This window comes from Protopterus annectens, chromosome 7.part0 (genome assembly GCF_019279795.1).
Source record: "Protopterus annectens isolate FY-2018-M chromosome 7.part0, PAN1.0, whole genome shotgun sequence".
NCBI classification, from domain to species: domain Eukaryota; kingdom Metazoa; phylum Chordata; order Ceratodontiformes; family Protopteridae; genus Protopterus; species Protopterus annectens.
Window position 1 is genome coordinate 855,578,933 of NC_056739.1, and position 15,302 is coordinate 855,594,234.

General features: G+C 43.8%; 1 protein-coding gene across 1 annotated transcript in view; it reads left to right on the forward strand.

The window, feature by feature from the left end:
• Window positions 1-15,302, forward strand: part of LOC122806111 (centromere protein P) — an 888,624-nt gene that overhangs the window by 144,637 nt on the left and 728,685 nt on the right. The window contains exon 2 of the mRNA XM_044076348.1: window positions 334-489. Within this exon, the coding sequence (XP_043932283.1) occupies window positions 350-489 (140 nt within the window). The 5' untranslated portion in view covers window positions 334-349. The remainder of the gene's footprint in view (window positions 1-333; window positions 490-15,302) is intronic.

Below are 15,302 nucleotides of genomic sequence, written 5' to 3' on the forward strand. Positions count from 1 at the left end.
TGTTATGGTAAGTGCATAACTTTTTTGTTGATCATTACTTGTAGGTAAATAAATCATATAAACGTTTTTTTAGTCTGTGTTTTTGAAGTTATTACGGTTTCCAAACATTTTTAGTTCTTTAAAATAAGTACACAAGTTCTGGAAAGCCATACTTAGAGCTGAACACATCTCGTGCATTTTCATTTTTTTGGCAGGGGTGACGCTTTTGCTATGACATCATTTTTTGGCTAGTTGTATGGTATCCTGTTGAAAGAAACTACCTGGTGACACATTGTGTGATGAAAGTATACTGCAGAACGGATCAACACCTCATTTTTTTTTTCTGTTTATTAGTTTCTGCAGTTCTGCAATGGAGGAAAAGTCAGCTGCCCAAGTTTATGAAGATGAAATTAACAGTCTTAAGGAAGAAATCCGAATGCTGGAAGAGCAGTATGAAAGCAAACAGCAGGAGGTTTTGCTACATACTGATAAGGAGCTTCTGAAGAAAATGTATGTTTTATACCATATTTTTAATTTCCATTTGCATATCTTCCATCAAACTGCATAATGATGAAGAAGCCAGTATAATTGATGAAGCATTCATATGTACATTACTTGCCATCTGTCCCATGAGAAATTATCTTGTTTCTTTGAGTGTTTTGATTCTCACTGCTGATTTGTTTAGAAAAAGTAACCACCAGTCTTTTAAAATCATTTCATAACAATCTTAGTTTCAGAATTACTGAATGACAGTCCATAGCTGATGATGTTACCCATTTATCATTCCTTTTTAATAATAATGTTGAATGCTAGTGATCCTATTGAGGACAACTGCTGGAAATTTGAGGACATTAACTGCTGATGAACAGTTTGGGTAGATTTCTTCATCAGCTAAATAAATATTCAAACTCTGCCACATCAAGACAAATAAAATGTATGACTTCTGTTTTTAAGATGATTATTAAATTTTCTTAATTCTGTCTCTTCCTTACTTAAACTGTTAATAGATTAGTAAGGAAGGAGAGCAGAAAAAAGATGTCCAGATTGCAGTTTTAGTACACACAAGTAATAAAAGCTGTAAGTTTTTAGTCTTGGGAAGACCATGGGAAGACCATACTAGGTGTTAAGAAACTAGTCAAACAGACCATCAAATTTAAAATTAGGTGTCCTTATGCAAAAGAAGGAGCTTGTAATAGCTGTAAGGCAGGACAGGAACTGAACAAGGGTTTGAACACGCACATGTTTATGTGTAAGACGTTACTTGGTAAGTGTGGGGCTAAGTATCATCTGAGTAAGGACTAAGGGATTTGTTATACTGACTGGTTTTAGATTTTGACTGACAATTTTTCCATTTGAATGTGTTACAGTAGGGCAGATGGATGACTTCCATTAAAGCTTTTAACTTTACATTAGTAAGAAAAGTATCTTTAATTTTTTTTCTTAAGCTGTACAGTATAAAGGTAATCAAGCTCTCCTTTCTCTGTCTCCACAAATGGGACATTCTGGCATGGCACTATACCAAAGGGAGGGACACGGTTTTCATTTTGTTTGCCTTCAGTCCACACCCACACGATGGTATTCAGTAATGTGTTTTGAAGCTTTTGCACAAGTGATAGTTGCAGGTGAACAGTGCAAGTACCTGCACCATTTTATCTGCCTGGGCTACAGCCTTTGATTCCTACTGATGGCTGTTAGCCTGCTAAAACAAAAACTACAGCTTGCTTCTAAGAAAAGGAGGGCTAGTAACAGTCTATCAGTCTACCCCTTACCCCCACCCAACTGTCCGCCTGGTACCAAACTTGATGTTCTTCATCTCACATTGCTGCAGTCCTTACATATGGGTAGTCCGCTGTCCTTGGTCGGCCCGAATACCAAAGTATTAGGCTGACGTCGGTCAAGGCACTTAAAACTGACATCAGGATGTCAGGGTACAAATGCGCATGACCGACGTCATATCCTCAGTCTTTTTTGCCGCATGGTCCGATGCAGAAGCAGCGCTATGTGCCGCTCGGCGTTCTGAAATTTTTCGAGTTCGGAGTTTCAGACCAATCCAAGTTGGCTAAGTACCCGTTAGAATATTTTGTTTTTTTCTTGCCTCAGTGTATTACCGGATGTCAGAAAAAGTGAATAATTGTATTTCTTGTGGGAAACAGATACCGCATAGGGATTATCATTCTTTGTGCATTCCTTGTTTGGGGCCTGAGCACGACGTAGTTGGGTGTCGCTTTTGTGCTAGGTTTAATAAGCGCACTATTAAGCGGAGGTTGGATTGTGCTAGGCTGGTCTTCGGTAAGCGGTGCAATTATAATATGCCGTCGGATACTCCAACGCCCGCTTCCACGAAGAAGCGCAAAGACAAAGCGGTTAAACCCAGGCAAGATGAGTCATCCGTTCCGGACGCCGGTGCTTTAGAGGCTTCAGAGGAACCGGTGGTTCCGATGGAGGCTTCTCTGGAGTCTCAGGGGGAGTCTTTGGTTTTGCAGGATGTGGCCTCTCACGAGGCAGGTCAGGCTGAAGGGGCTTCTCAGGTTTCTGTACTCTCCTCCCTTCCCAGGGTGGTTAGACCCTCTCCTTCTGTTTCCAAGGCTTCTTCCAGAGGCAGGCCAGGTTTAGCTTCTGTTGGTGTCAGTCCTAGTTCAGCAGGGTCTGTGCCTAAGAAGCGCATGCTTAAAATGGCAGAAGATTTGATTACTCTGATTAGAGGTTCTTTGCCCCCTCCTGATAAGAGGCCTAGGGTGGAGCCAGAGTTAGAAAGTTTTGAACAGGCTTCGGATGTTTCAGAGTCTTCGGCTGAAGACTTGCAGGAGTACACTCCTTATTCTGATTCTGATGCAGAAGATTCCACTCCTTCTGCTTCTCATCCAGAGGATTTTTCTTTTTCAGAGACTCTTCATTCTATGAGGGAACATTTTAAGTGGGAAGGTCAGGACTTCTCTGATTCACGGAAAAGGCTTAGGGAATTTTTGTTTTTACCTGAACATAGACCCTTAGCTATACCCCCTGTTCTGGATGTTGTGCAAGATGTATTTTCAGAGGCTTCACTTAATCCTGATTCTCTGCCTCCTGCGCCTGTTAAACCGGATAGGTATTACAGGGTGCCTGAGGCTCATAAATATCTCTATAAGAGTCCTAGGGCGGACCCAGAAACTGTTAGTCAGGGACCTAAGGGTGTCAAGGCCTCTGTTGTGAAGAATCCGGTTCCTCTAGATAAAGAGGCCAGAGCTTTAGATAGATGGGGAAAGAAGGTCTATACATCTTCTACCTTAGCTATGAGGGCTTTGAATTGCCAGTTTCATATGTTGAAATATCAAAATTTTCTTCTTTCGCAATTGAAATCTAAGGTGGATGCTCTGGCAGAAGGCATTGACTGTAAAGAATTACAAGATTTGGTACATGTCTCTGAACAGGTGGGTAAGCATTCTTTACAGTGTGGTTTTGATGCTTTGCAGGCCTCTTCTAGGGTGGCTGCCACTGGTTCAGTTCTTCGCAGGCACGCCTGGCTTAAGGATCAGAATTTATCTGACCATGTTAAGACAAGGATTTTGGATGCTCCTTTGCAGTCTGAAGTGTTGTTTGGTCCACCTGTGGAGTCAGTCTTGAAGAAATTGGAAGACAAGGCTAAGTCTATGCAGACTGTTAAAGATTTTTTGCAAGTTCAGCCTCCAAAGTTTAGTAGAAATTGGCCTGCTAAGGGGTGGACGTATCCTTCTTCTGATTCTCAGTCTAGGGGTAGATCTAGACGTGGTAGGGGCAGAGCTCAGAGTTCCTTCAGACCTAGAACATGGAGATGTCCTTCATGGATGCATCTGCAGTCATAACAACTGGGTTGTCCTGTCGTCAGGCAGCCCTTCGGTCGGCCGGATTCCAAAGTCCGGGTCCGGCTTCGGCTGATGTCGCACTTCACCCGACGTCATCTCTGCTGGTCTTCGGGTATAAAGGCATCAGCCGACGCCATTTTCCTCCGTCTTTCTTGCTGCGTGGCGCCCGAAGCAGAAGCTGTTCGCAAGTGCCGGTCGGTCAGATCCAGAGATTACTACTACCGAATACTACTCAAGACTTCTAAAGCTAAGTACCCGTTGGGGACTCTTTCTTGCCTCAGCCGATGTCAGAAAAAGTCAATAACTGTTTAACTTGTGGGAAACAAATACCTCATAAAGATTTCCACTCTTACTGTTTGCCTTGTTTAGGCCCAGACCACGACGTAGCAGCCTGTTCGGCCTGTGCTTAATTCTACCGACGAACGCTTAGGCGTCTGTCGGAGTTTGCTGAACAGTTTTTCGGCTCAGATTTTGCGTACATTATGCTGTCGGATCCTCTGACTACCCAAATTGTTAAAAAACGCAAAGAAAAAGACCGACACTCGCGGTCCGTGGTTTCGCCGAAACCATGGTTAAGCAAACCGAGTGTCTCGGTTTCGGCCGAAACCGAGAAAACTGATCAAAGTACAGCTGAATCAATGACTACTACTGAGGTTCCTGCTACTTTACTTGAATCGGCCTCAGAAATTTTACCTACAACAGTGGTTACTAGTGACTTATCAGACACCATCCCTTTGGATGTCTCTACCCCAGCACGTGGTGCTGCTAGGCCTCCTGCAGCCATGTCTATTAAGGCCTTTGCCAGGGCTAAAGCAGCCAAATCTACTAAATCAGTGCCTGTTAAACCCCCCTCAACCAGGCCCACTTCTAGTTCACAAATGCTTACTCTGGCAGAAGATTTAATATCCTTAATTAGGGGATCTCAATCTCACCCAGACAGGGCCTCTCAGCCCCCAGAAAAGAGACCTAGAGCAGAGCCCCCCGAGCCTGTGTCCTCTGATGATTCTGCGGATGACTCAGATATTACAGACCAGCCAGAGGCTCCTTTCTCCAATTATGAAGACTCAGATGCTGAAGAATCCATTCCAGCTGCTTCTCCACCAGAAGAATTCTCCTTTGGGGAAACCTTACATGCCATGCGAGAACAATTCCAATGGCAGGAACAGGATTTCTCAGATTCCAGAGAAGGACTTAGGACTTTTCTGCACCTACCACAACACAGGCCCTTAGCTATACCTCCTGTCCTCTCTGTTGTGGACGATGCATTTAATGATGTCTGCACTGCACCAGATTCCTTACCTCCAGCCCCTGCCAAACCAGATAGATTTTACAGGGTGCCAGACACTCATCATCACCTATACAAGGCCCCACTTGCAGACCCCGAAACTATATCCCAGGGGCCTAAGGCAGTAGCCTCGACCACAGCAAAAAACCCTATTCCTTCTGAAAGGGAAGCCAGGTCTTTAGACAGATGGGGCAAAAAAGTTTACATCTCAGCTACTCTCTCAGCTAGAGCTTTAAACTGTCAGTTTCACATGATACAATACCAAGAGTTTATGCTTGATCAGTTAACTAAAAAGCTATCCTCTGATGACTCTATAGATAAGAAATATGTATTAGAAATGGTAAATAACATACAACAGCTTAGTAACCATTCCTTAAAATGTGGCTATGATGCACTGGAGGCTTCATTTAGATCAGCCATGACTGGCACAGTGATAAGAAGACATGCATGGCTGAAGGAACAGGTCTTACCGGATCATGTTAAAGCTAAGTTATTAGATGCTCCTATGGATAAGGCAAGTTTGTTTGGTACACCTGCCCAGCAGGTAATGAAGAAAATGGAAGAAAAGGCAAAATCTGTACAAACGGTTAAAGATTTCTTGCAGGTTCAGCCCCCAAGGTTTAGCAGGAACTGGCCTGCCAAAATTGGTCCTTTCCTGACTCCACAAGATCCCAAAGGGCAGGAATAGACGCTCCAGAGGCAGAAATCAATCCAGAGGGGTGCCTACAGAGGACGACAGTGGCAAGGTAATAACAGAGGCACAGACACAGCCACTACCACTACAACAGCACAATCACAGTGACTTGATTCTAACTCCGCCTACCAGGGAACAAATAGCAGCACCATTAGGCGGAAAATTAACCTTATTTTCAAGAACTGGCACTATATCACAAAAGACAAGTGGATTTTGCAAACCATAGACCAAGGTTACCGGTTCCACTTCCACACTTTACCAGTCAAAAGAGGAATGCCAAACCTGCCTCCAAATCAAAAAACAGAAGCTCTACAGCAGATAATGCAATTAACAAAGATGAGAGCTGTGGAAAGAGTACCAATAACAGAACAAGGCAAAGGATTCTACTCCAGACTATTCCTAGTTCCAAGAAAGGAAAAAAGTTGGAGACCTATTCTCAACCTGTCCACCTTAAACACATACATCATTGTCCCAAAATTCAAAATGCTGACCCTACAGCAACTTCTTCCCATGCTGGGCAAGGAGTGTTGGCTGGTAACTCTAGATCTCAAGGAGGCATACCTGCACGTCCCCATTCGACCAATTTGCAGAAGATACCTCAGATTTCTTGCAGGATCAGAGCACTATCAATTCTCAGCATTGCCCTTTGGCTTATCTACTGCGCCCAGAGTATTCACAAAATGCCTGGCATCAGTAATCGCCCACTGCAGACTACAGGGAATCCAAATTTATCCATACCTGGACGACTGCCTGCTACAAGGGGACAACAAAAGCAAGCTGACAACAGATTTACAAAGGGTCATTTACTTGCTACAAGCACTGGGATACACAGTCAATTTACAAAAGTCAAGGCTGATACCATCCCAAACAAGGACATTCTTGGGCGTGGAATTGGACACAGTAAAACAAATGGCATTCCTAACTGCAGAAAAACAAAAAACTCCCTCTTTACTTCTTGGCACTAACAAAACAGAACAAGCTAACAGCAAGAAAAGTTCTGCAGGCCTTGGGCTTCATGGCATCATGCATAATCTTGGTTCCACATGCCAGACTACATATGAGAAAACTACAGTGGTACCTAAAGAATTTATGGTCCCAACACAGGCACAGCCTAGAAGCAGAAATTCCACTAATCCCATGCCTAAAACAGGAGTTCCTATGGTGGGCTCAAGCATGCCAGTCAAACCCAGGCCTACCCTTTCACAACTATCAAGCAAGCCAAACCATCACAACAGACGCCTCAGACCTAGGATGGGGGGCTCACATGCCGGACAAATGCGCATAAGGATTGTGGACGAGGACCAGTTTCACCTGCACATCAACCTAAAAGAAATGCTGGCAGTAAAACTGGCAATCCAAAAATTCAGACCATTTCTCAAAGAAGGCCATTTGATGATAAGGACAGACAACACCACAGTCATGTGGTACATCAACAAACAGGGAGGCACTCATTCATACCCCCTATGCAGAATGACTTTGGACCTTTGGAACCTGGCACTCAGCTACAACATCCAGTTACAGGCAATATTTGTACCGGGAAAGGAGAATACTCTAGCAGACATGTTAAGCAGAACCACCTCGGATGCTCACGAATGGATGCTACACCCGGACATCTTCAAGACCATCTCAAAGAAATGGGGAATGCCACAGATAGATCTATTCGCTTCCCCTCTCAATCACCAGCTCAAAAAATTCTGCTCAAGGACATTCCACCCACTTGCATGGAAAGTGGATTCGCTCTCCTTCAGCTGGGAAGGTCTGACAGCATATGCATTCCCACCTCTTCCCTTGATACACAAGGTATTACTAAAAATCAAGGAGGAACGCCCAAGGATAATCCTGATAGCTCCGAACTGGCCAAGACAACACTGGTACCCATTGCTGAGGAGCATGTCTCGGGACAAAATGTGGTCAATACCCCTGATGCCTTTGATGTTAACTCAGAACAACTACAGCATCATGCATCCAAACCTAAAAACGTTGCAACTGACTGCATGGAACATCACATAGCAGCAACTAATCCAGAACTTTCCCAAAGGGTTAAAGACATTATCCTTGAAGCCCGCAGACCTTCAACAAGAAGGAACTATGCAGGAAAATGGAAAAGGTTTGTCATTTGGAGTGCTGAAAGAGGAAAAGATGTGTCAATATAGATATTGCTAACATTCTGGAGTATTTGGCAGAGCTTCTACATACAGGCCTGTCCTATTCCTCCATCAAGATACATGCATCAGCTATTTCAGCAGAATACAGCTTTGATCCACCTGTCTTTTCACATCCTCTACTCAGGCAGTTCCTCAGAGGGATCAAGAATGTAAAACCTCCTAGGAAACCACCATTGCCAGCTTGGGATTTGAACTTTGTGCTAGAAAAGTTGACACTGCACCTTTTGAACCAGCAGCAACAGCAGACCTACAGCATCTATCATGGAAAACTGCTTTCCTACTGGCAATAACCTCAGCAAGGAGGGTTTCTGAACTTCAGGCCCTAATGGCAGTACAACCCTTCCTAATCTTCCACCAAGATAGAGTGTCCATGAGGACTAATCCTACATTTATGCCTAAGGTGGTATCCAGAGTGTCTTTAAACCAGGCAATCCACCTACCTACCTTCTTCCCCAACCCACAAAACAGAGGGGAAAGAATGCTGCATACCTTGGATGTACATAGACAGCTACGCTACTACCTGGACAGAACAAAAAGTAACAGAAAAACTGACCAGCTTTTTGTAGCCTATGCAACAGGAAGGGAAGGAAAAGCTATTTCCAAACAGACAATCTCCAAATGGATAGGAAATTGCATACGATTCTGTTACTCCTTCCATGGAAAACCAATTCCACAGAACATAAGGCCTCATTCTACAAGGGCAACAGCCACTACCACAGCCTTCTTACGAGGAGTGGCAACCAAGGACATTATTGAGGCGGCTACTTGGACCTCCGTGCATACATTTGCCAAGCATTATAATTTACCTCTGTATTCCAGATCCCGAGCAGGGTTTGCCACTGCTGTACTGCAAGGGATCCTAACCACACCATAATCTATTCTTCCTCCTCCCCTAGTTGGCTATGGTATTCTACCCAGTTATTATGACTGCAGATGCATCCATGAAGGACATAGTACAGTTTTGTACCTACCATAAATGTAGATGTCCGAACTGGATAGCATCTGCAGTCAGGATTACCCTCCCTCCTTCCCCTCTGTGGTACTCCTGGGGTATTTACCCTCCCAATAGCTAGCTGGTGGGGGGAGTCTCTTATGGTGTATTTGTTTGTATATATGTACATACATGCTTATTTTTTGTGTTTGCCCTCTATCTTTTTGGAAACATTGGCATTTACCCAAAATTTAGCCTTCCAAGAGGGCAACTGGCATCTGGGGCAAGAAACACTGAGGAAAATGGCGTCGGCTGATGCCTTTATACCCGAAGACCAGCAGAGATGACGTCGGGTGAAGTGCGACATCAGCCGAAGCCGGACCCGGACTTTGGAATCCGGCCGACCGAAGGGCTGCCTGACGACAGGACAACCCAGTTGTTATGACTGCAGATGCTATCCAGTTCGGACATCTACATTTATGGTAGGTACAAAACTGTACTTTCACCTGCACAGTCTTTGAGTGAGGGCAGGGGCCAGTCCTTTCGTAAACAGGCCCAATGACCTACTTTTTCAGCTGCCAGATCCTTCTTGCCTGGCAGCACCTTTGGGAGGAAGGTTGGCACTCTTCAAGGAAAATTGGATTTTAATTACCCAAGACAAATGGGTATTGGATATCATACACCAAGGTTACAAGTTTTATTTCCATACCTTACCTCCTTTCAAAGGCATGCCAGACGTTCCTCCTCAGCAAAGACTAGAGGCTCACAAACAGATTTCTCTACTACTTCAAATAGGAGCTATACAACCGGTCCCTCTGCCAGAAGTGGGCCTAGGATTTTATTCTCGCCTGTTTCTAGTACCAAAGAAAGGGGACACGTGGAGACCAATTTTGGATTTATCTATCCTCAACACATATCTGGACATTCCCAAGTTCAAAATGTTGACGTTACAACAGCTTTTACCTCTGCTGGGCAAAGATCACTGGATGGTGACTCTGGATCTCAAGGAGGCTTACCTTCATATTCCTATCAGGCCCTGTTGCAGGAAGTATCTGCGTTTGGCTGGGACTTTTCATTATCAGTTCTCTGCATTGCCCTTTGGCTTATCTACTACGCCCAGAGTGTTCACAAAGGTTCTGGCTCCAGTGGTAGCTTTCTTCAGGCTAAGAGGAATACAAATCTAGCCTTATTTGGACGATTGCCTGATTCTGGCTCAAGGAAAGGACGAACTTCTTCATCATTTACAGTATGTGATGGCAGTGTTAAGATGCCTAGGGTATTCTGTGAACGAAATAAAGTCCAGTCTAGTACCCTCTCAGGACATGTGCTTTCTGGGTGTGAGACTGAATACAGCATCCCAGATGGCCTTTTTGACCCCGGACAAACAAAAGAATCTTTCTCTTTACTTCCACCAATTGACTCGACAGTCCAGGCTGACTGCAAGGACAGTCCTTCAAGCCTTGGGGTTCATGGCATCTTGTATTCTGGTACTTCCCAATGCCAAACTGCATATGAGGAAGCTACAATGGTATCTCAAAAATGTATGGACGCAACACGGCCAAGATATGGACACTGTCATTCAGATAATACCTTGCATTCAAAAGGAATTTTTGTGGTGGGCTCAGGAATGTCACCTAAACAAGGGACTCTCTGTGACCCGACCAGAGGCGAGTCAGATTCTAACGACAGATGCCTCAGACAAAGCTTGGGGAGCTCATCTGAATGGAAAATGGGTACAAGACACGTGGCCTGCCAGACTTCAACATTTACATATCAACTTGAAGGAGATGTTAGCAGTCCAATTTGCATTGATAGCTTTCAAGGATTTACTTCTTCCAGGGCAGGTGTTGATTCAAACAGAAAACACAACTGTCATGTGGTACATCAACAAGCAAGGGGGGACACATTCTTATCCTCTATGCAGACAAGTAATGATTTTGTGGGAGACTGCTCTCAGTTTACAGCTAAATCTTCAGGCAAGGTTTCTGCCAGGAGCACAGAACTCCTTAGCAGATGTGTTGAGCAGACAAATTATGGATCCCCACGAGTGGAAATTGGATCCTCATGTATTTCAAAAATTGACAGTGTTATGGGGAACTCCAGACGTAGATCTGTTCGCTTCTCCTCTAAATCACCAGCTGCCAAAGTTTTGCACAAAAAGGTTTCATCCCACAGCTTGGAAAGTGGATGCTCTCTCATTCAATTGGAGCAATCTTCACGTGTATGCCTTTCCGCCTCTGCCTCTCCTCCCAAAGGTACTCCTGAAGGTCAGACAGGACAAGCCAACCATGATTTTAATAGCTCCGGGTTGGCCTCGACAGCACTGGTACCCATTACTGAGAAGTCTGGTACGGGGAGCCTCCATGGCCTTTGCCTTCGATTCCACACCTACTGTCTCAGGAGAACAGTCATTTACTCAATGTCAAACTTCACTCTCTACATCTAACAGCCTGGCATATTCTGTTTTAAACCCTGGAGGGTCTCAGCTTCCACAACAAGTTTTGAATGTTATTTTGGAGGCCAGAAGGCCTAGTACAAAGAAAGTTTACGCAGATAAATGGAGGAGATTTTTAATTTGGAGTACAGCAAAGGACTTTGAGGTTTCTAAACCTAATTTAAGTGTTGCTCTTCAATACCTTACTGAGTTATTGGACAAAGGTTTGTCCTTCTCCTCTATAAAGGTTCATGCTGCAGCAATTTCTGCTCACTATGATTGTGACCCACCATTATTTTCTCATCCTTTGTTTAAGCAATTCCTTAGAGGGGCAAAGAATATAAGACCCCCACGTAGAGCTCCTACTCCTGCTTGGGATCTCAATTTTGTGTTGGAGAAACTCACTCTACAACCTTTTGAGCCTGCAGCGACTGCCGAGTTGAAATATTTATCATGGAAGACTGCTTTTTTGTTGGCCATTACCTCTGCGAGAAGGGTTTCTGAATTACAGGCCCTTATGGCGGTTGAGCCTTTCTTCATTTTCCACAAGGACAGGATGTCTTTGCGTACTAACCCTTCCTTTATGCCTAAAGTGGTTTCTAGTGTGGCTTTAAACCAAGCTATTCATTTGCCTACTTTTTATGCAAACCCCCAAAATAAAGGGGAGAAGATTTTGCACACTTTGGATATACACAGACAGTTGCGTTATTATTTGAGCAGAACTAAAGGGTTCAGGCAGTCTCAGCAGTTGTTTGTTTCATTTGCTTTGGGTTCTCAGGGCAAACCTGTTTCTAAACAAACTATTTCTAAGTGGATTGGTTTTTGTATTGCTTTCTGTTATTCCCATCATGGTAAGGAGATTCCAGCTGGGATTAGGCCTCATTCCACTAGGGCTACTGCCACTTCTACAGCTTTTTTACGGGGGGTGGCTACTAAAGATATTTTGGAGGCAGCTACTTGGAGTTCAGTGCATACTTTCTCTAAGCATTACCACCTTCCACTTTACTCTAAATCTAGGGCTGGATTTGCCACCACAATTTTACAGGGCATTTTGGCAGCTCCTAATGCTTTATAGTTTTGCCATCCTCCCTTACCTCTGCTTTGGGATTCTACCCATATGTAAGGACTGCAGCAATCTGAGATGAAGAACATAGTACAGTTTTGTACCTACCATAAATGTAGATGTTCGAAGATCCACATTGCTGCAGTCCAATTTACCCTCCCTCCTTCCCCTCTGTAGTTAGAGGTGGTTGTGTGGTTTGGGTTGTAAATATTGTAAATATGGTTAGTGCAGGGGTGGTTGGTTGTTTTTGCTGTTTTTTGGCTTTGGCCTTTCTTTTTAGGGCCTTCTGACATCTGGGGCAAGAAAAGACTGAGGATATGACGTCGGTCATGCGCATTTGTACCCTGACGTCCTGATGTCAGTTTTAAGCGCCTTGACCGACGTCAGCCTAATACTTTGGTATTCGGGCCGACCGAGGACAGCGGACTACCCATATGTAAGGACTGCAGCAATGTGGATCTTCGAACATCTACATTTATGGTAGGTACAAAACTGTACTTTAATCAAACTCTGGTCAGTAACATTATTGACAGGAACCTGTTTTCTGTGCCAGTAAGCATGCTAGTATGATGAGCACTGTTAACTGACTGCTTTTATAGTTTTGCTCAGAATTGTGTTCCCCAATGTAAGAAGATGTAAAACCCTTGCAATAATTTGTTGCATTACAATAACAAGTCATTTTTATTGCTGCTTTAAGTTAGAAATAATAGTTGTAAAGAGGGAACATAATTAAAAGATAAGTAGTATAACTTTATGTATGGACGTTAGCCAACTATATGTAAGTACTTGTTTAGTTGCCAGCCAGAAGGTTTACTAACACAAGACTGCTGTAAAGGAAAGAAAGAAAAATCCACTTTTATCAGAATTGGTTTTAGTTCTTGTCTAGTTTGTTCATCTTTCCTTTAAGAACTGTCAGGAGGAGTCCTGTCTGTTATTACCTTGAAAATTTAAAGTATTCATATATTTTAAGAACATGACCACACCTAGCGTCTATCAAGATACATCCGAACACCATGGTTTTGGGCAACTTTAACTATCCATCCATTGACTGGGTAAATTACTCATGCTCAAACTCACTTGCCCAAAGGTTCCTTGACTTTTACTCCAGTGCACTGGACCAGCTGATTGACACCCCCCAGAAGAGGTGCCAACATCCTGGATCTGGTGCTTACCAATATGGGAGACCACTGTAGCACCCCGACTATGAGATCTTCCCTGGTAAAATCTGACCACAAATCAGTCTCATTCTAAGTAACTATCACACCTGACTCCCCACCCCTTAGCAGCACCTAAACTAAAAAAACTTCCCCAAAGCAGATTATGATCTCTTTACAGGATGCTATAAATAGCTTCACTGCCCCCCACAATCGAATTAGCAACTATGCTGAGTTCTACACCAGTGCTTTATACAAATACCTGTATAATTGCAATGACTCGGCCGTACCTGATAGGACCAGAAAAAGCTCCTCAAGGAAAAGCAAATCTGCCTGGTGGGCAACTACCATCAACAGGATTTACAATAAGCGGAAGAAATTGCTGTCTAAGAGGGAGCAATACCTAAACTGGAAACACTCCATCCTCAGCTTAAACAAGCAAATAAGACTTCTTGTGAAGTCCTCCAAAGCAAATAATGAATCCAAATTAGCTTACTCAATTAAGAACAATCATAAGGTGTTCTTTAGTTGCATCCGTAACCTAAAAGGAAAGGCCCAGATTTGTGCAGAACTGGTAGTTAATGATACCACATATACTGAGCCTGTGGACATAGCTAATGTGTTGGCCGATAGCTTTTGTGAAAACTTCCCTCCCCTGTCCCCGCCACGCATACCGTATGACATCCCTACCTGTCCCCTACCTTGCATGTTTAAAGAGCAGGTCAAAACACCCTCTCTAAGGCCAAAAACACAGCATCTATCGGACCCGATAACATCCCAGGCGCGTCCCACATGGGCTTCAGCAAGAACTGGCAACACCATTGGGTACTCTTTTCAATCATTGTCTAAGCGTTGACGTCGTCCCGGCAGAATGGAAAACGGTCACAGTTATTCCTCTGCACAAAGGTGTTGTTTCCACTGACCCCAGGAGCTGTAGACCTATTAGCCTGACTTGCCTTATCTGCAAGGCCATGGAGTAAATCAGCTTTGCCCTTTATCAGCAAAGATATAGGTAATCTCCAAACACTTGACCCTACTCCGTTTGGATTTGTTAGAAGATCATGCCTGTTAAATCTGGTAGACTTCTTTGAGACAGTTACCGAAGCCCTGGACAAGGGAAAATCTGTGCATACAGCCTACCTAGACTTAGGAAAGGCGTTTGACACTATCCCCCACTCGGGCATCATTGACAAACTCATCCAGCTAGGTATCAACCTATATATCTTTAGATGGGTTGCTAGTTGGCTCACTAATGGATTCCCCTATTTTGACTATGTGTTCTGCCTCCAACAGCAGAACTTTAACCAGTGGTGTTCTATAAAGATCAGTCCTGGGACCTCTACTGTTTGGAATTTATTCCTGTGAAGTACAAGCAAAAACTAAAGGTGTGTGGCTGACAGTTTGCTGATGACTGCAAACTGAGAGCGGTCATAGAATCTCCAAATGATGTTAGCATTGTACAAGAGTCTTGCTAAAAAAAACTTATTAGTGTCAGTCACGGCCTTAAACTCAGTGCAAAAAATGTAATAAGATAAGAGCAATGTCCTGCTAAGTACCACGTCAGTAGCAATACCCTAAGTATGCACTCAGTGGTGAGACACCTGGGCGCACAGGTTGACATCACTCGTAACTTTGATCACCATGTCTCCACAGTGGCAAGAAATGCATTCCATATTGCTCATCTCATAAGTAAGGGCATTGCCTCCAGAAAATAAGAAGTTATAACCTCCCTGTACTCTTCCCTCATCGGGCCAGTAATTGAGTACAGTGCCCCCTTTT